The sequence below is a fragment of the Solanum stenotomum genome, chromosome 9 (assembly GCF_019186545.1).
Source record: "Solanum stenotomum isolate F172 chromosome 9, ASM1918654v1, whole genome shotgun sequence".
NCBI lineage: Eukaryota > Viridiplantae > Streptophyta > Magnoliopsida > Solanales > Solanaceae > Solanum > Solanum stenotomum.
The window spans coordinates 15,327,157-15,348,541 of record NC_064290.1 but is presented as its reverse complement, the minus strand read 5'-3'; the positions used below and the strand labels follow the sequence as shown (position 1 = coordinate 15,348,541).

At 32.6% G+C, this 21,385-nt stretch overlaps 3 protein-coding genes across 3 annotated transcripts in view; 1 reads left to right on the top strand and 2 right to left on the bottom strand.

The window, feature by feature from the left end:
* LOC125876796 (oligouridylate-binding protein 1-like) overlaps positions 1-21,385 on the bottom strand; it is a 377,725-nt gene that overhangs the window by 104,291 nt on the left and 252,049 nt on the right. The window lies entirely within an intron of this gene.
* Positions 1,525-8,963, top strand: LOC125877310 (beta-galactosidase 15). Its single transcript, XM_049558642.1, has 17 exons — positions 1,525-2,195; positions 2,505-2,589; positions 4,064-4,210; positions 4,300-4,508; positions 4,599-4,665; positions 4,741-4,977; positions 5,739-5,827; positions 5,949-6,054; positions 6,187-6,274; positions 6,773-6,891; positions 6,999-7,160; positions 7,249-7,442; positions 7,545-7,648; positions 7,749-7,858; positions 7,962-8,192; positions 8,288-8,499; positions 8,579-8,963. Exons 1-17 carry the CDS (start codon positions 1,525-1,527, stop codon positions 8,961-8,963), a joined length of 3,216 nt encoding a protein of 1,071 aa, XP_049414599.1.
* LOC125876818 (ethylene-responsive transcription factor ERF018-like) lies at positions 11,180-11,674 on the bottom strand. The gene has a single exon (XM_049558079.1). It carries the CDS (start codon positions 11,672-11,674, stop codon positions 11,183-11,185), a length of 492 nt encoding a protein of 163 aa, XP_049414036.1. The 3' UTR covers positions 11,180-11,182.

Sequence of the window (21,385 nt, the reverse complement as noted above, 5' to 3'; positions counted from 1 at the left end):
TTCTTAACAATTCACATATATAATACCATATATGAATAGCCCATACCATACTAAATACAATTTTTATAATCATCTACTCAAAATCAATACACCCACTTTATGGTGAAATTTAGAGAATTTGAGAAAACATGAGTTCATGGGGATATCTTTCTAAACACCATTAATAATCATTAATAACAATGTAAATCATCATTTAAAACCCTTTTTATGCAAGAACCCATGCTAGAATCGAAATTAGGACTTTAGGATTTTTGAAGAACTTTGAAAATACTTTGAATTAGCTCTTTGATTGAAAAGGGATCAAAGATAAAGAGTCCCCATACCTTAATATTGAGAAAGCCCACGAAAATCGATGAAAGAAGCCTCCAATTGAAACCCTAGTTCTTCACCCTTCTTCTTCCTTGAACTTGAAAGAAATATATGAAAGAAGATGAGTTTCTTTTTAATTCTAAGAGGAGTGACTTAAATGAAAGGAATTAAGTCATAAAAAGGTCTTATAGTTGCTAGGAAAAGAATAAAATAGCATAGGGTCAATTTTGGAAAAGGACTAAGGACCCATAAAGTCTTAACTTAAAAATTCTGCCTCTTCCCGTCTTAGTTCGCCCTTTTCTTCAGCCTGACAGTGCTTCAATATTTCGGGCATAACTTTTTACTCCAAGGTCGTAATTGGGCAAACTCAGTGGCGTTGAAAAGAGGACTCAAAGACCTTTAATTGGATAGGTAAAGGTCCACCTAATTCATTTTGAGCTAAAAGATATGACCATTTAAAGTTGACCTTACAACTCACCAGTTCAAATGACTAGTTTCCAGACGTCACGGTCATTTCTCATCATTTCATCAAGTTCTCAACTCCAAACTCACATGTGAGGCTCTAGTTTCACTAGTTCATTTTTAGGATCGTTACAGAAACAATGGTCAGTTTAGACAAAATTAATATCCACAATCCATAATTCAGGATTAGGAGGTCACTCTGGAATTTGGGAAACATACCAAAGACTTAAAGCCGTGTTTTATTGGCCTACTATGCTGGAACAAGTCAAGGTAATTGTTCAAGAATGTGAGGTTTGCCAAAGATGCAAAGATGAACAGGTTGCCTACCCAGGTCTACTGCAACCTCTGCCTGTGCCAGAAAAAATGTGGGAGCATATATCAATGGACTTTATTGAAGGTTTGCCAAAATCTGAGGGTCAATATGTCATATTAGTGATAGTCGACAGGTACAGCAAATATGCTCATTTCATATCTTTATCTCACCCATTTACTGCCTCTTAGGTGGCTAGAGTGTTTTTGGATACTATTTACAAACTATACGGCTTACCTAAGAGCATAGTTTCTGATAGAGATAAGGTCTTTTTAAGTAACTTCTGGAAAGAGTTATTTAAGAACCTGCAGGTGTAATTACTCTTCAGTTCTGCTTACCATCCGCAAACTGATGGTCAAACAGAAAGGCTAAACAGATGTTTAGAAAATTATTTGAGGTGCATGAGTGGACATAAGCCAAAGGAATGGAATAAGTGGCTTTAAATGGCGAAGTACTGGTACAACAGTAACTATCACTCTTCACTAAAAATGACCCCTTTCAAAGTGGTTTATGGTTATGAACCCCCTCAGCTTTCATTTGAATTAATAGCGCAGTCCAAAGTAGATGCTATTGATCAAGTGCTCAAAGAAAGGCAGATTATGACCAAGGTGTTGAAAGAGAACCTGACTATGGCACAGAACAGAATGAAAAGAAATGCTGACAAGAGAAGACCAAAGAGGGAATTTGAAGAAGAAGATTGGGTATTTTTGAAACTTCAACCTTATAAGCAGACATCATTGGCTGTCAGGAAGAATCTCAAATTGGCTTCTAAGTTCTTTGGACCATATCAGATCGTTCAAAAACTTGGACCTATTGCTTATAGACTCAAGCTGCCGACAACTGCCAAGATCCACCCTATTTTTCACATTTCGCAACTCAAGAGAAAGGTTGGAGGTCAGAAAATTCTTTCCATAGATCCTCCTATTTGTTCACCGGAAAGCCAGCCCTTAGTGGAGCCTGTAGCTATGCTGGACAGGAGAATGATCAAGAAAGGAAACAAGGCGGCTGTACAGATTTTAGTGCAATGGGCTAATTTGCTGCTAGAAGAAGCCACCTGGGAAGATTATCAATTCATAAGATCACAGTTTCCCAACTTTGTTGACCTTGAGGACAAGTTCTAAATTAAAGGGAATGGATTGTCACAAAAGCTGTTGTGACTCTTAAATTAGAAGTTTTCTTATTTTACTTTAGGTCCTCTAAGTATTTACGTATTTTATTCCCGTCTTACAGTTTAGCCCCTTAAGAATAGTTTGTGGTTATTTGCATTGTAGTCCCTCTTTCTGTTAGGAATAGGACAGCTGTAGTACTATCCGTTGTCTGTAAGGAGTACTATTAAAACGATGTAATCTCATTCAGAGGGGATATAAAAAATTTATCAAATTCTCTCTTTTCTTTCTCCTGTCTACTTCTCCTTCGCTTTTAGGAATGGTATCAGGAGTCCCTCCAGAGAACGACGAGATGAGCATCTGATCTCCTCACCGCCCTTCAAGATTTCAAGAAGTGGAGAGGTCAGATATGGAGGATGAGTCCCACCGGAAAGTTGCCGCCGATCTGAAGTGGCAGATGCGAGAAGTTTAATTTTTTTAAAAAAAATAAAAAATTAATATTTAGCATTATATCGTGAAAAATGATATGAGAATAGCTAATTAATGCCAAAGATAAAGTATAAAATAAGATAATTTGTTTGATATATTAAAAATTATAAATAAAAAAAAAAAATTAAAATAATGTACCATTAAAAGTGAACTACTAGTCCCTTAAAATCAGCCGAAAAACTAACGGGAAGTTATTAATGCTGGTTAGAGACGTATTCAGTTTTATGTTGTTGAAAAAATAGTACCAAAGTTAAAATATCTGTCTCTCTTCACTTTTACTTCACTTTGCATATTTTTTTAAAATTAATTAAATGAAGAACATATTTTATTATAAAGTTCATGATCATTAGCATTTGAAAAAAGTCTTAAAGAAATAAGTAATTAATGTTAAAGAATCAAACATTAATTATTTGATCCTTAACATTAATTACTTATTTCTACTTTTTTTTTTAAATGCTAATGATCATGAATATTATAATAAAATATATGCTTGGTAAATGCAATTGAATAAACTATATACCCTGTATTTATTTCCTAACGTAGTGTTAGTATTGAAGTAAATAATTTATATTTTAAGCAACAAAACAATTATACTACTAATTTTACTTAGAAGTTTAAAAAGAGAAATCATTTTAGAAATTAGGTGCATGTTTTGCCCAATGGGGAAGAATGGTTAAATATATTAATGTGAAATACATGAAAGTAATATATTCTTCATATTATTGTATCAACTATATACGAGGAGATAGAATCCTAACAGTAGAAGTAAGTGGTTTTTATAAAATATTATTTAAAATGTTGTCGTATATATTGCGTTATTGTTATTTTGGTTAACTTTTTTATATGTATATATATGTATTAGTTTTGTTATTTTTTAAATATTTATACTATTTAAGTTAGAAAATATATTATTTGCTTAATTCCTAAGAGTCATTTTATAAGTATGATAACGATACAATACAATACAATGGGTAACAATGATCCAAACAGAGTGTTAAACATATTTAATATAGGATAACTTTTTTTCTGCAGTAATTATTAGCAGTAATAATACAATTTGATTTTAGTGATCCGGAATATAATTGCATTAATTCAATTATCACTAAACTTTTTTTTACTGCAATAAAGAGGAATTGCCACTAATATATCTGTTGTAGTGTGATAGGTAACGTAATTAATTAGAAGTCTTCTATATTTCTGTGTCATTTGAATGTGATCTTATCCAAATCTGGTTCAAAAATAAATTTACTAAAAGTGCCGTTTAAATTTCTTTTTAGGATAAAGACTTATGGTATATTACAATCCCATTATATATATGCCTAACCACTTATAAACTATTTGAATTTTAAAAGCTTGGTTTAATTTCACAGCCATTTCCATTATGAAGATTTGTTTATTTTTCGTTTTTTTGTTATACCTTGTTAGTTCTATTCATGCTTATCAAGTTTCTCATGACGGAAGAGCAATTACCATCAATGGAGAACGAAGAATTCTTTTATCTGGATCCATTCATTACCCTAGGAGTACTCCTGAGGTATATATAATATAATTTTTCGAGAAAATGTATATATATATATATATATAAACCTTTGTTTGTTTTTTATTTTGAATTTGTTTGCGTAGATGTGGCCTGATTTGATAAAGAAATCAAAAGAGGGTGGATTGGATGCAATTGAAACATATGTATTTTGGAATGCACATGAACCATCTCGTCGCGAATACGATTTTTCGGGGAATTTAGATCTGATAAGGTTCCTCAAAACAATTCAAGATGAAGGACTTTATGCTGTTCTTCGTATTGGACCTTATGTTTGTGCTGAATGGAACTATGGGTACCTACGTGACTAGTAACATGACTTTGTTTTTAATTTGTTCTTTCAAAATAGTACTAAATTGTGAAAAAATATTTTTATTTTGTTCAGAGGATTTCCAGTATGGTTGCATAATATGCCTGGAATTGAGCTTCGCACAGCTAATGGAGTTTATATGGTATAGTAATTAATTAAACCGAATTATTACGTATCGTAATGATGTTATGTTCACGTGGTGTTATTATTATTTCAGAATGAGATGGAAAATTTTACAAGGTTAATAGTTGACATGGTGAAACAAGAGAAGTTATTTGCATCTCAAGGTGGTCCAATAATTCTAGCACAAATTGAGAATGAATTTGGAAATGTACAAGAAGCTTATGGTGATGCTGGCAAAGCTTATATTCAATGGTGTTCTAATATGGCACAATCACTTAATGTTGGTGTTCCATGGATTATGTGCCAACAATCTGATGCACCACAACCCATGGTAATTTAATTCTCTCTATTTCATCATTGTTAATATACACTATTTAAAAGCAATATTTTTTCCAATGAATTTCTCATTGAAAATTGTTCAGTTGTTATTTCCGCAGATATTTTGAATTGAATTTCCCATCATGCCTTTTTTTAGTGAGCTGGTTCGGTGAAAAATGAGTAGAAAATTATCATGTTCTATAACACAAATTTCTCACTAAATCTCACTAAGTTGGGAGGGGAAAAACCTTTATTTCTAATAGTGTATAGACCAATTATTTTTTTTAAAAGCCACCTATTTAGACAAACACTCCTACCATATTTACTAATTCTCCCTATAGTTTGAAATGATTACATATTGTCTCACTAATTAATAATTTCATATTAGATTGCAAGTCATATACACCTATATACATGCATTTTTGCTACTAGCGATACAAGAGAGGTGAATGAGATAGAATCACACTAGATACATGTATTTGGGACTAGATACATGGAGAGGGAGAGAGGATCGAGAGAGTTAAAATGTATCTAGAACAAATTACACCTAATTTTGATCCCATGTAATCCAGATATATATATCTGGTCGCACTACATACATATATTTGAAGTCCAAAATATGATAAGATTTATAATATTATTTCAAACTAACGCGTGAATCTAAGTAATTAAACTCCTAAACTAGTAGTAATTCTGCAAATTAGCCATTATTTTTTTAGCAAAAAGGTTTTCTATTAGATGTAATTAATAAAATCATATATACTTTGTTTCCAGATAAACACATGCAATGGTTATTACTGTGATGAGTTTACACCCAACAATCCAAATAGCCCAAAGATGTGGACTGAAAATTGGACTGGATGGTAAGTTTTTTAATGGAATGTGTAAATATGATTATATTTATTTAGTTGTTCAATAATTTTTATTGTATTAATTAACATTGAATGTTGAATTGTGTTACTTTTATTTAATTAATTTTAAAAGGTTCAAGAATTGGGGTGGCAAAGATCCTTTAAGAACAACAGAAGACCTTGCTTATTCTGTTGCACGATTTTACCAAACTGGTGGAACATTCCAAAACTATTATATGGTAAAGTCTTGTTCTTAATATTCTTTTATTTCATATTATAATTATATTATTTGGTTTATGCTATGTTTTGCATTAATTGATTAATAATTTGTTATAATAGCAAACGTAACAAATTAAATTCGTCTGTTTTAGTACCATGGTGGAACAAATTTTGGTAGAACATCTGGTGGTCCATATATTACAACCACATATGATTATAATGCACCACTTGATGAATTTGGTAAGTTTCGTTGTTTGAATTTTCAATGTTTTACTAATTTTTTATGCATTGTTCACTACTAGAAAAATAAGTATTTTCAACAGAAAAATGTTCAATGCTTACTTCTATCGATATTTTGATTGAATAAAAGAAAAAATAGTAATGTTTTCATATGAAAAATTTTAAAAATTGATTTTCCACTATTTCAGCGAGAATAATTTTCCAAGTGAGCTAATTCGAGCGAAAATGAGTAGAAAAGTTATATTTTGTAATACAAATTAAATTTTCACTGATTCACCGCGTGAAAAACCTTTGTTTCTACTAGTGGTGATATGTTATATGAAGTTGTTAATCTTTCATGATTACTTGTAATAGTTTTGCTATTAATTGAAATCAAAATAAATATATTTATATATTATGATAACATAAATGTATTCTACCTCTCTAGACCTTACTTGTGGAGTTTCATGGGTATTTTGTTTGGTTGTTGTTGTGAATGCATTGGTTTTTATCTTCAAGGAAACCTGGCCCAGCCAAAATATGGTCATTTGAAGGAACTTCATGATGTGTTGCACTCCATGGAGAAAATTCTTACCAGTGGCAGTGTCAACAACACTAATCTTGGAAATTCTGTTGAGGTATGTTTTTTTTTTTTTTTGGAAAAAAAATGATTCTATGAATTCTCCTATTTCTAGATTATTAGTATTTTTATTTTTATACAACTTTTTTTGTAAACGCATGTTAGGTCACTATGTATTCATTGGATGGGGAATCAAGTTGCTTCTTTAGTAATGCAAATGAGACCACAGATGCAACCATATCATATAAAAATGTCAATTACAATGTTCCAGCTTGGTCTGTTACCATTCTTCCAGATTGCATCACTGAAGTTTACAACACAGCCAAGGTAACCAAAAAAAATAAATAAAATTAAATCGAAAAATTATTTTTATTTTTCATCGTTAATTTTTTTAATTTCGTTTGTATATACGTAGGTGAATACTCAAACTTCGATTATGGTGAAGAAATTGAACGATGCTGAAAACGAACCAATTTCTCTCCAATGGTCATGGAGACCCGAAATGATCGATGATGCTATAATTCTTGGAAGAGGTCAATCTTCTGTCCATGAATTGCTTGATCAAAAAGTTGTTAATGATACTAGTGACTACTTGTGGTACATGACAACGTAAGTTACGTTATTATCTAAATATTATAAACTCGAAAAATTCGATTACATTTTTCTATATATATAGTTAACATGATATGTGTATTGAATGAAAATTTATAGTGTTTATATCAACAAGACTGATCCAATCTGGAGTGATGATATGAAACTAAGAGTCAATGCTAGTGGCCATGTCCTTCATGCTTATGTCAATGGACAATATCTAGGTAAGAAATTAAGAATCGCTTTAGTTGTTATTTTTCCCTTTTAACATAACAGTCAACTGAAAAACGTTTAGCATGCAATAACAAGTCTTCAATTATGTAGGTTCCGATTGGGCAACATATGGAATCTTCAATTATATATTTGAGGAGAAGGTTAAATTGAATCCTGGCAAGAATTATATATCATTGCTTAGTGCTACTGTTGGTTTGAAGGTACTTTTTTTTTAATGGTTAGTTTATATTATGTTGTAACCAAATTAAATGTTTTAATTAATGTAAATATCTTTTTCCTTTTATTGAATTTGTAAATTAACAGAACTATGGACCTCATTTTGATACAATTCAAAGTGGAATCCTTGGTCCAGTTGAAATAATTGGTAAAATTGGTGATGAGAGTATCATTAAGGATTTGTCTTCTCACAAATGGTCATATACGGTAGGTTTGAAAGGTATTAATAATAAGTTATTTGATGAAAATCCAAACTACAATACACGGAAATGGGACTCACATGATGTTCCAATCAATCGAATGATGACATGGTACAAGGTAACACTATATATAAATCTCTTTTTTTTTTGTCAGTCGCTAATTTCTTATTTTCTAGTAGTGTTGATTGTATTTTTTAATCGTGCTCGACGTAGACTACGTTCAAAGCTCCACTAGGAAATGCTCCAGTTGTTGTGGACATGCAAGGTTTGGGCAAAGGAACAGCATGGGTTAATGGACAAAGTATAGGTCGTTATTGGCCTAGTTATTTGGCTGAGGGAAGTTGCTCTCTCGATCCGTGTGATTATCGTGGTCCATATTCTGCAGACAAATGTACTTCCAAATGTGGCGAGCCTACTCAAAGATGGTTCGTATACTTATTATAGATCCTATTCATCATATATACTGACAATATAATTAATTTATTTGAGACTTTGGTATTGTAGGTACCATGTTCCACGATCGTTCTTGTCTAGCGATGAGAATACATTGGTGTTGTTTGAAGAATTTGGTGGGAATCCATCACTTGTAAACTTCCAAACAATTGAAGTTGGAATGGCATGTGGAAGTGCTTATGAGAACAAAACAATGGAATTGTCATGCAATGGTCGTCCTATAAGTGCTATTCGTTTCGCCAATTTTGGTGAAACGGAAGGAAGTTGTGGATCGTTTGGCAAAGGAAGTTGTTCAAGTGAGCAAGATGTTGTTTCTGTTGTTGAAAAAGAATGTGTTGGAAAGGAGAAATGCTTAGTTCAAGCATCTGAGAGTGTGTTTGGAACGACCAATTGTGGTAATAATGACAAGAGACTTATTGTGGAGGCTGTGTGCTAGCTAGTTAAGCTAGACTTGCACATTGTTGATAATGTTGCTATATTATGTTTTCTATCTAGTTACGTTTTTGTTAAATAGTTCGTTTTAGGTTTCATTTTCTGTCGTGTCAAACTCTTGGTATAATATAGTAATTAAGTTTAGATTTGAAATTTTTGTTCTCAATGTTTTCAATATTTGAGCCCTTTTCCAAAACTTATTTGGAGGATTTTATTTTATCCAATTTATGGCGATTGTAAAATTTCAATGTAAAAATGTTGGAGTAGGTTGTTCCTTAGTCTAATAGTCCGAGTCACATTTGTCTGCTTTGTAACTTGATCGAAGTCAAAATTGACATAATAAGGTGGACGGCGCCAAATTTTTTACATTTGACTTGAGAAGACTGGAATACAAGTGTGTTTTTCAGATGTGCCCCTAATATGTCATTGGCCAGTTGATGTGGGCGTTTTGAGCTCACAAAAGAAATAGTTTGTGTGGGAATGTAAGTTTTTCTTCCGGTTGACTAAAGTGTCCACTATGGCAGCAAATTTAGACGGAAACATAATTTGTTTAAATTTTGGCTATGAACTGTAGCTCAATTCATATCAATGCAATCCATTACAGCGTAAACGTGCCTTATTTTGGCCGTGCGTTTTGTTTTGCACAAAAGTCACTTCAGTGTTTTAAAAAGGTGTAAGAAATATAACACTGCCCTTTAATAATATTTAAAACAAGTGTTTTCGCTTTAAATTCCCACAATTTCATTGTTTACCAATTTTAATATATCTATTTTTTTATCGGAAAAGGGTCATATTTGTCATTGTACTCTTAGAAAAGAGTTATATTTATCTCTCATCATACTTTTTTGATATATTTGTCCTTACCATCCAACTATGAGTTCAGATTTGCCCTTGGAGAGTTAACTCTCATCTTCCCATCCTATTATCTATGTGGCACTCACGTATATTTATTTTTAATTCAATTAAAATTTCCTTTCAAAATAATTCTTTCTTCTCCCCGCTTCTACTTTTCTAACAAGTAGCGTTATTAAGCAAAGTTCTTTTGCCAGTTTTAGCACCAGTTCAAGATGCTGCTAACATGATTGAGGATCTCGTTGACAAGAAATTTTAAGAGAAAGTTGAGATGTAGAAAAAAATGTTTTATGTTTAAATTTGATCTGATCTTTTTTGCTTTGCGGATAATTCTGGATTCTGGGTGTGTTTATCTTTGATCTTTTAAAGATCAGATAATCTCTGGTTTAATAAGTGACTATTCTGATTATTTGAAATGATTGTTTAAATGTATTAATTGAAATAAAAATAGATTTACATGAGTGCCACATAGATAATAGGGGTAGAAAAATGAGAGTTGACTCTCCAAATATGACGAGGAGTAACTATAACCCTTTTCTAAAAGTATATATAAGTTACTCCCTCATTCCCATATTAAATGAAGACTTTCTTTTATATGATAATTAATCTTAGAATTTTATGTTATTTTTTTTAAAAAAATGATACTTATAATATAATATAAGATAAATACAAAAGGATTTAAAATAAAATACCCTTTAACTATTAACAAAATACCCATTTTAACTATTTGAATTAATAAAAAACGTAAATTAGTAAAAACTATTTGAATTAATAAAAAACTATTATTCGTCTATCTTTTAACCTCCAAATATTCAAATGTCAATCTTTTCGACCTCCAAATATTCCCTATGACAATCTTTTGGCCCTATTGCTCTTATTTTCAAGAGCCCAAATTTTAATCCTGATAACCAACTTCAAAACAACATTTACTACCTGATTTTACTCCTCCAATATTCGATCCACCTGTAAAAAATTTCATTTCAAATAACCCAGATATGTAATTAATGAATTCATTAATATTATTTAGGAACTAGGCCGTTAGAAAGGAACATTATAAGTAAAAAAATTGACGTTAGAGATATTTGAAAGTCAGCGACGATAATTTTGTACCAATTTGAGGAACATTTTAGATGGTTTTCCATATAATTTTTTTTAACATTTGCTGTTTATTAACAATTCAACACGATACATCATACATGCAAACGCATACACTTGATTAATAATAATATATAAAAACAAAAAAAAAGGAAATTGACTTTTAAGTGGATACAAGCTAAACTTGAATAATTTTTAATCTAGTCCAAATACAACCACGTAGAAATAAGCAACATTAATTTAGTAGTAAGTTGGAACAAAAGGTGTTTGAATTCATCAAAAGGACCACATTCTAGCACTATCAAACAAATCATCATGCAACACTACTTCACCATGATCTAAAGAAGAACATTCAAACTCCAAATCATCTCTAAAAAACACACTCTCCACAGCTGCTGATCTGCCGTGGTCTACGGCATCATCAACAGCTGCAGCAGACTCTTCTTCACTAACTCTAGTACTACGTGCATGTCTCGATGCCTCCACTTGAATTTCCGAAGGTGACAACAACTTATGATCACCATCACACGAAATAACCGGTGGATCGTCCGGGAAATTAATCATCGCGGACGGTCCACGTAAACAAACCACCGCTGCATCATAAGCTCTAGCCGCTTCTTCCGCAGTATCGTAAGAGCCTAACCATATTCTGTCACGGCTTTTCGGTTGCCGTACTTCAGCTACCCATTTTCCCCATTTTCTCATACGCACACCCTTGTAACGATCCCCTTTCACTTTTTTCTCTTTGCTTACTTTAGGCCGCACCATTTTATTAATTATAATTGGGTAAATGGAATGATTATTTGTGTATATATATATAGTAGAGAAGAAACGTGGGATGAGAATTAGAAGGACACGTAAGTTTTGATTATTTAAGACTTAGAGTTTGTTGGACGGAAACATGTGTGTCCATATCGTGGCGTTTCGTCTTCATTTTTCTAAAGGATGATTGACACGTGGGGATCACCGGCTAAATTTTGGCTATATGAATAATAATGCTAATATTGTTGACTAATTGCTGTTGGAACCTCCACCCATTTTCCTTAATCCTTTATTAAATTATGTATTAACCCAAATTTAAAAAAATGTTTTTAACCTCTCCGTCCATTTTTGTTTATTTAAAATAGTTACAAGTCCAACTTTATTATTTTATATCTATTTTATTCTTATTATTATTCATTTTTCAATATTTTAATAATTAATATATAATTATTATTAGTATTTATTAAGGAATGCGTCAAGTCAAACACCAAATAAGTAAGAATAAGTAAGGTGGACGGAACAAGTAGTATTATTTCTTGGATTGAAACAATACTCTGTAATAGTATCAGAGTAAATAAGTTAGTTTTTTTAACAATATATTTTATCACTCTGTTACTAATTCTTTTTACTTATAATAGTAATAATCATTTTAATAACAGTATGATCTTCGTACAATTATTCCTCTAGAATAACCATCTTCTTTTCCGCTAGTATAATAATTAACCATCTTCAAAAAATTGATCAAACTCTGATTCTACGCCTTTTTATTCAATCAGTCAATCTATAATATATAAAGTATAATAAAGGTTAAATAAATAAATATTAAATATTTAAATACATTTACAGATATATAATGTCACTGATTTCTTTATGTGAATTGATTATGATCTTGCCTGTGCTCTAGTGTTAAAGATTATTCAAATTCTATGCGAGTATGTGTTCTTGTTTTTTTTCTAATTATAATTATAAAATAGGTGTTTTACGTGCATATTGTGTTAGTAATTAAAAAATATTAATAAATTACTTTATTTGCCAGATAAATAATTGTAAATATAGTGTATTTTAATAAAATAAAGGACTAGAACTTGACCAAAAAACATAGATCCAATAAATATTATGAACTGCTCTTCATCCAACAATAGTTGTCCACTATGTTATTTTGAAATGTCTAACTATATTTGTCCATTATATGAAATTAAATTGCGGTCATTTGGTAAAGTGTATTAGGAAATATAATGCATGCACTAGGTGTGTGTATTAGTAGTACCTTATTTGATACACGTTTTCATGTCATGTATAACAAACGCAAACATTAGTTATACACTCTATTGTGTATTAAGTTGTGTATTACTAATACCAAGAAATTCTAGGTATTAGTAATAAATAGCATTTTAACACTTGCATTATATTAAATAATTACAAAACTACCCTTAAAGTCTTTTCATTTTCTTTGTTGTCATAAGTTTTTATTTTTATTTTGATTTGCTTTTCAATGTCTTTTAATTTGTCGGTGTCTTAATAGGCTTTATGGCCTCTTAAGTATTTTTTTTTTTTTAAAAAAATCTAATTTCAATATAGTTTAATCAAATTTTTTACTATTGTGACAATAAATTTGATAAAAAAAATTTTTTGCCAACTTTTCACAAAAATATTTTGATGCAATAGTACAACTATTTGATATAATTTTTGAAAAAAAGAAGAAGAGTTAATGATGTTTTAGCAAATAATTTTTTTTTGACGTTTTAGCAAAGAACTTTTTTTGCAAAGGAAGTGTACAAATAAATAAAGTGTGAAGGGTATTTTTGTAAACATATGTATTTTTAAGGGATAAGGGTCTGAAAAATACCCCAACTTTGGCCAAAATTGTTGTTACGATACCAAACTTTATGGAGGACCTATTACCCCCCCTGAACTATTTAATAGTGTATTTTTTACCCCATGAACTATTTAATAGTGTATTTTAAAGGTATATATGTACCTACGTGGACACATTACTATTTATAATTTTGCATTATATTTTATGCCCACATGGGCAAATATATATGTTTAAAATACGGTATTAAATAGTCTGTGGGGGGGGGGGTAATAGGTCCTCATTAAAGTTTGGTTTCGTAACACCAATTTCGGTCAAAGTTGGAGTATTTTTCAGACTCTTATCTCTATTTTTAATAGAAGTTATGCAAAAATTTGTTATTTCTAATACATCAAACCAAACAATGTACAAGAAATAATGCTTGCATAACTAATGTAGGCATTACTAATGCAAGCACTACTAATGCAAGCATTACCAATGCACCCTATTTTGCATTGTTCTTATACACTCTACCAAACGACTAAATTCTTAATCACGATCTACAGTGTATAAGATTTCCAACAATCTTCACTAACTTCAAAGAGTTATTTTAAATTACATCTCAATAATCAAATAGAAATAACTTTAGTTTCTCAAACACATCAATTTACTTTCAATTAAGACCAATAACTCTAGTCTTAAATTCTCCAATACTCAAACACATCAATTTACTCCAACTGATGAAATCAATCAAGACTAATAACTCTAGTCTTAAACTCTTTAATGCATCAAACACACCAGTTTACTCCAACTAGTCAAATCAATCAAGACTAATAACTTTAGTCTTAAACTCTTCAACACATTAAACACATCGATTTACTTAAACTGATAAACTCAACAAAGGCTAATAGCTCTATGTTTTGACTGATCAAACTTCAATACATAATACACCCTCTCACTCACTGATCAAACAAATTAAAACTTCAATATTTAATACTACAAAGTCGATTACACCTAACAACTAGTGAAATAAGTTTAGCTTTGTTGTGATGATAACCTTCAGTTTTGCTACGATGACTACAAAGTCATATGCGGCCCCTTAAAGTTGTCCGCATAATTCATTTAAATACCTCAACTAAGGCTTATACCTATTGAACACTTTTATTGTTCAAAATGAGTATCTATTGAACACTTTTCGATGAAATGGCAAAGAGAGTGCAACACACATACATAGGAGCGTGTGAAGGGGCAGTTTTTAGCTAATTTTTTTAAAAAAATCTCTTTCTTCTTCTTTCTTCTTTAGCCATATCACTTTTTTCCAACACCACCCATTTTCGCCGCCATCGCCCCTATCGCCATACACCATTCTCTTCTCTCTCTTTTCATTAGCCATCTCTTCCTTTCCCTTACCATCATCGTTTTCATCTGAAACACTATAACAATCAATAATTTTTAATATAGTTTTTTGGCATTTTCTTTACCTTCTTCTTCTTTCTTAACTTTACCACAATTCATCATCATATATTAAAATCGATTATACAGATATCTAGTTAGATTTTTGAATCAAATTTAAGAACTGTAGTTTCTGGTGAAATTTTATTTTTTCCAACAAGGTTCGTTCCCGACATAAACTTATGTCAATGTAATCCAACAATAAACAATCACATCAATGAATTAAAATTGATAGTTAAAAGAAACGAAGAGTTCTTCGAATTCAAAAAAATATCTGTTATGAAATTCAGAAAAAAATATTTTAAATAAAACCATTTTTTCCGGTCATGGTGATAGGAATTCATAATTATACGGTGAAACATTATTCATATTCCTTGTACTGAAAACGGATGAAGAGAAGAAGATTATAGTTGAGAAACATAGATTGTGGGAGGGACTGTGTGATGGGGATGTTACGGTTTGGCTGTTTGGATCTAGCTGGAGAGAAAAAAGAGTGTTTGCCATGGGTGGGTGAGTGAGGTTTTTTTAGAATATTCTTTATAATTTCTTTTAGTTAATTAAATAGACTAAAATAGTAAAAAAATTAATTAGAATTTCATTTTTTAAATAAATTTTTGGACTCAAATGCCATATGTCATCATTTAATTCATCAATTTGCCATGTCACTGCCATGTCACAACGAGTGTAGTACACACATCTCATATTTTTGGCTGATTGTCAAAAAAATTTCAAATAGGTATCAATTTTAAGGGGTATAGGTGTTCACTAGGTACACGCCTTAGTTGAGGTGTTTAAATGAATTATGCGGACAACTTTAAGGGGCCGCAGATGACTTAAGTCTTATTATTATTATTATTATTATTATTATTATTATTATTATTATTATTATTATTATTATTATTATTTTATTATGCCTAAAAATATATTTTTTTAATTAAAAGGGTAGGGGATAAAGCCCATTTATTCAAATAAATAAATCATAAGCAAACTTTACAAAAACAGTCTAGTAAAAAACCCAGACCAAACAAAATAGAAAGACAAAACTTAACAAACCAAAAAAAAAAAAAGAGAAAGAAAATCAAAATAAGAAAAGGAAAGTGGTCTTTATGGAGGATAAATCCATCTGGAAAAGAAGTGGAAAAGCCCGTCGGAACCACTTCACCTTGCGCTTCGATATTCTTCATTATCAATGAGTTACACCATTAAAACATCTTATTCCTGAAGAAGTGATATTCAAGAAGAAACCCACTTCTCCGAGTTCATTTTGATCTAGCCATTAAGTTCCGATCTGAACTAGGTGAGCAGAAATTGATGATGTTGCCACGCCTCGAGCCTACACCCTGGGCGGGACTAGCACTCGAGAACCATTGCTGGCCCCAAGTGAACCCTTGGCGTGACTAGACTCTCAGAGGAAGACTTACTCAACAGAAAATGTACTTAAATACAATCTTAAACAAACAGTTTGAATAGATAAACTGCGAATATTTAGAAATAACATCCAACTTAGACAAAGAGGCAACTCAAGATTCAATATAAGCCAATAACAAGATAATGAAAATTGAACTAACTATCTATGAAGCCTCTAACAACTGAGATGGATGTTGGGAAAGGACCCACCACATCCTAATGAACTAACTAATCAAAGCAATAAAAAGGGAATCCTTCGAAAAACAAGGAGGCTCACCAACTCACTCTGAGTGCTCAATTAGATCAACGAGGCATTGGATGCTGATCTTGGTTACCTGTATCTGCATCATAAAATGATGCATGCCAAATGACATCAGTACATTGAATGTACGAGCATGCAAGAGAAATTCTAAATAATACATAAGCTTGAACTGGAATCTGAAAGAAACACTTACCTCAACTTTACACAACTCATGAATACTCAACTCAAATGCAGAATTAAACAACATTAAAGATGCAGTTTATATAAAAAATTTAAAATAGTAAGAAACAACTCAATATACATATATATAATAAAGTAATATAACTTTGTGGGAGTTTCTCTAATCGACAACCATCACTATGAGCTATGCGATGATACAACGTCTCGCCTACACTGCCAGAACTGTCCTATAACTTAACGGGATATAGAACACCTCAACTAAGTGGATCCACTAATTTATGCTAAAAAACATTAAGGAATCATCTAACAAGTATGACCCTTTCTACCCACGTTGGCTACATGGTTTATGGAGACATTGAGTTGTTATGAACTCATCCCCACATCGGTGCTCAATACTACTCCCAAAATACTCAGCTTATATGTTTAAAAATAAAAAAATTCTTTCTGTGGTTTGAGATAATTACTCAAAACTAGCTTAAAGGCTCTTTTGTAAATCGATGTTTCCTCTCTTGTTTAAAATGTGAAAATATTTACTCATTTGGGAATACTTAGTCCCCATATACTCTTTTGAAGAAAAGAATTTCATTTGTTACTCTTACTCAACTCAAACTCAAGTCTTAAAACAAGTTTAAAACATTTGCAAAACTACTCTATGAACTTTCTAGACTTGGCTCTTAACTTTCCTTGAATTTGAATTTATGGAATCAAGGTTATGATTCATATTTATGGATGATATCTAGATAATTTGAAGTCATTTGGAGTAGTTAGAATCGATAGGAAGTGTTAGTACACTTTAGAAGGACTCAACCGACTAAACGATGAAAAACAGATTGGGGCGGATGGCCTTGGCACGCCAGCCCCAAAGTTCAGAGACCCATTTTGGGCACACTGCTGGCGCGCCGCCCCAGCCTTCCTGGTGCTACGGGGGCACGCCGCGCCAGCTTTCCTAGTCAAACCTGGCAAATTATTCCTCTCGTTTTTTTTACCTTAATTCGATTAATTTCGATTCTTCTTCTCAATATCTCTTTCGATTCAGGTACCCAAAACATATACACAAGAATCTAGCTCAAAACAACTTTAATAATCGACATTAAACTCTCAAGAACTCCTCAATCTCATCCCAAATTCAAGAACGAAAGTAATTCAAGAATACAACTTAAGAACATCGAATTCTCAATCTTTTTAGGACAAAAATACACTAAATTAAACATGTTTGGCGCGTGGGTGAACGAACCCAACGCTATATGAACTCACATACCATGTGGGATCAAATCCTTGGCGAAATCCTCAATCAATTCCTAAAGAAATCGACGAATCTAGATCTTTTCTTCTCCTTTCTCCTCTTGCGTTCTTTCTCTAAAAACCCTAGAGTGATTTTCAATTGTGTAAACTGAGCCAATTCAGTTTAGACCCCAATTTAATTACCAAAACTGAATATAATTAATTAGGTAGTGAAAAGACCATAATACCCTTCTAAAATCCGGTTTTGACTTTCCTTATCTAGACAACCCAACTTCAAATGGACATATCTCTCTCATGCAAACTCCGAATTGAGCAAACTCGGTGGCATTGGAAAGAAAATTCAAAGATATTTCCTACGGTATATTGTAGCACACCTAACTCATCATGATCCAGGAGTTATGGTCATTTGAGGTTGACCAAAAACTCAAACTTAACATAACTTAAACAAATTTCCAGATTTTTCATTCTTTCCAAAAATGGCTCTTTCTAATTCACTTAGCGAGGTGTTACAATATCTCACCCTTGGGAACATTCGTCTTCGAATGAGTTCACTCTAAGTAGACTAAGGGTGTGACATCTAACATCTAGCTCAAACACCCAACAAACAAAATGTAAATACAACATACCAACTTAAAATAAAAGCCAAGAAAAGGATTAGTACCTAAATTTGGAACTTCTCCGGATTCGAAGAGATGTAGGTATCTCTTCTTCATATCCTCCTCAACTTCCCAACTTCCTCAACAAACTAATTTCTCCCTGATGCTACCTCTTTTGTTCTCAACTTGCAAACTTGGCGATCTATAATCTGAACATGAATCTCTTCATATGATAAGCTATCCTTGATACCAATATCTTCAGTAGGTATGATAAGTGAAGGATTTCCCATGCACTTTTTCAATATGGAGATGTGAAATATCGGCCGCTGCTAACTCTTGTGGTAGCTCTAACTCATAAGCTACATTGCCGATCCTCTTGGATATTCTGTAAGGACCAATATACCGGGGACTAAGATTCCCCTTATTACCAAATCTCATAACACCCTTCATGGGTGAAACCTCCAAGTATACCCAATCATCTACTTCAAACTATAACTCCTTTCTCCTAACATCAGTGTAGGATTTCTGACGACTCTGCATTGTTTTCAACATCTCTTGATAACTTTCACTTTCTCCATAGCTTGATGAACTAAGTCTGGTCCTATCAACCTAGATTCACCAACCTCAAACCATCTAATAAGAGATCTACATCTTCTCCCATAAAGAGCTTCATAAGGAGCCATCTGAATGCTAGAATGGTAACTGTTGTTATAAGCAAAATCAATGAGATGTAGGTGATCGTCCCAATTACCCTTGAAATCAATCACACAGGCCCTCAACATATCTTCTAAAGTCTGAATGGTGCGTTCTGCTTGACCATCTGAGGATGAAAAACAGTACTCAAGTTTCACCTTTGAACCCAAGTCTTTTTGAAAAGATTTCCAGAACTGTGCAGTAAATTTTGCACCTCTATCTGATATAATCAAAATAGGGGCTCCATGAAGTCTTACTACCTCTTGAATGTATAACTTATGATAATTCTCTGCTGAATGAGTAGTCTTTACCGGCAAAAAGTGGTCTGATTTGGTCATTCGATCCACAATCACCCAAATAGAATCATGTTGCCTGTGAGACCGTGGCAAACCTGTGATGAAATCCATATTGATTTTCTACCACTTCCATTTTGGAAGTTCTATATTCTAAGCCATACCAACGGGCCTTTGGTGCTCTACTTTAACTTGTTGGCAATTCGGGCATTTAGCAACGAACTCCGCAATACATTTCTTCGTACTATTCTACCAATATACTTTTCTCAAGTCACGATACATCTTGGTGTAACCCGAATGAATGAAATATCTGGAGTTATGAGCTTCCTCCATGATCCTCTCTTGGAGTTCATCCACCCTTGGTAAACACAACCTACCTTGATACCTCAATACGTCATCTCCCCCTTGTTCAAAAGCCATTACTTTTTGCTTATGAACATTTGCCTTCAATTCAAGCAAAATAGGATCATGGTCTTGTTTCTCTTTAACTTCGGACACTAATAATGATTCAACCCCATTCATTACCACCACTCATCCTTTTGTGGAATCCATTAGTCGATCTCCTAATCGTGCAAGTCTGTGCACATTTTTTGCTAACTCCCTCTTTTTTTCCTCAACATAGGAAGTACTACCCATAGACAACCTGCTCAATGCATCAACAACACCGTTAGCCTTACCCGGGTGATAAAGAATACTTATGTCATAATCCTTGAGTAACTTTAACCACCTCCTTTGTCTGATATTAAGCTCTTTCTGACTAAACACATACTGAAGACTCTTGTGATCGATGAACATATCCACATGAACACCATAAAGATAATGACGCCATATTTTCAAAGCAAATACTACGATAGCCAACTCTAGATCATGGGTTGGGTAATTCTTCTTGTGAACTTTCAGTTGTCTGGAGGCATAAGCTATAACTTTACCATTCTGCATTAACACTTAACCCAAACCAACTCTGGACGCATAATAATATATAACAAAGCTTTGCATACCTTCTGTTAAGGTCAATATTGGGGCAATAGTCAACCTAGTTTTCAATTCCTGAAAGCTTTTCTCACAAGCTTCAGACCATTGAAACTTCACTGTTTTCTGAGTCAACTTGGTCAAAGGGGACGAAATAGATGAGAACCCCTGTACAAACCTTCTATAATATCCAGCCAACCCCAAGAAACTCCTAATATCAGTTGGAGATGTGGGTTTAGGCCAATTCTGTACTGCCTCTATTTTCTGAGTGTCAACTCTAATTCCATCACTAGAAACAATGTGGCCTAAGAATGCCACAGACTCAAGCCAAATCACACTTAGAGAACTTGGCATACAACTCTCTATCCTTTAGAGTTTGGAGAACTATTCTGAGATGATTAGCATGATCTTCCTCATTCCTTGAATAAATTAGTATGTCATCAATGAAGACAATAACAAACATATCTAAATAAGGCTTGAATACTCTATTCATAAGGTCCATGAACGCTGCAGGCACATTAGTTAAACTAAACGACATGACCAGAAACTCATAATGACCATAACGGGTCTTGAAAACTATTTTTGGAATATCACATTCCCTCACTCTTAACTGATGGTAGCCAGATCTGAGGTCTATCTTCGAGAAACAAATGACACCCTGAATTTGATCGAAAAGATCATCAATTCTCGGAAGAGGATACTTATTCTTGAACTTTGTTCAACTGACGGTAATCTATACACATTCTAAGGGAACCATCCTTCTTCCTTACAAATAAGACCTGATCTCCCCAATGTGAGACACTTGGTCGAATAAAACCCTTCTCAAGGAGT

What these genes read in the sequence shown, in the direction of transcription:
- LOC125877310 (XM_049558642.1), top strand. Translation starts at nt 1,525, where the DNA reads ATGGCGAAGTACTGGTACAACAGTAACTATCACTCTTCACTAAAAATG. An exon ending in CTGATGCACCACAACCCATG is followed by an intron (nt 4,978 to 5,738) that starts GTAATTTAATTC and finishes CTTTGTTTCCAG; the next exon opens with ATAAACACATGCAATGGTTA. An exon ending in GAATGATGACATGGTACAAG is followed by an intron (nt 8,193 to 8,287) that starts GTAACACTATAT and finishes TGCTCGACGTAG; the next exon opens with ACTACGTTCAAAGCTCCACT.
- LOC125876818 (XM_049558079.1), bottom strand. Translation starts at nt 11,674, where the DNA reads ATGGTGCGGCCTAAAGTAAGCAAAGAGAAAAAAGTGAAAGGGGATCGT.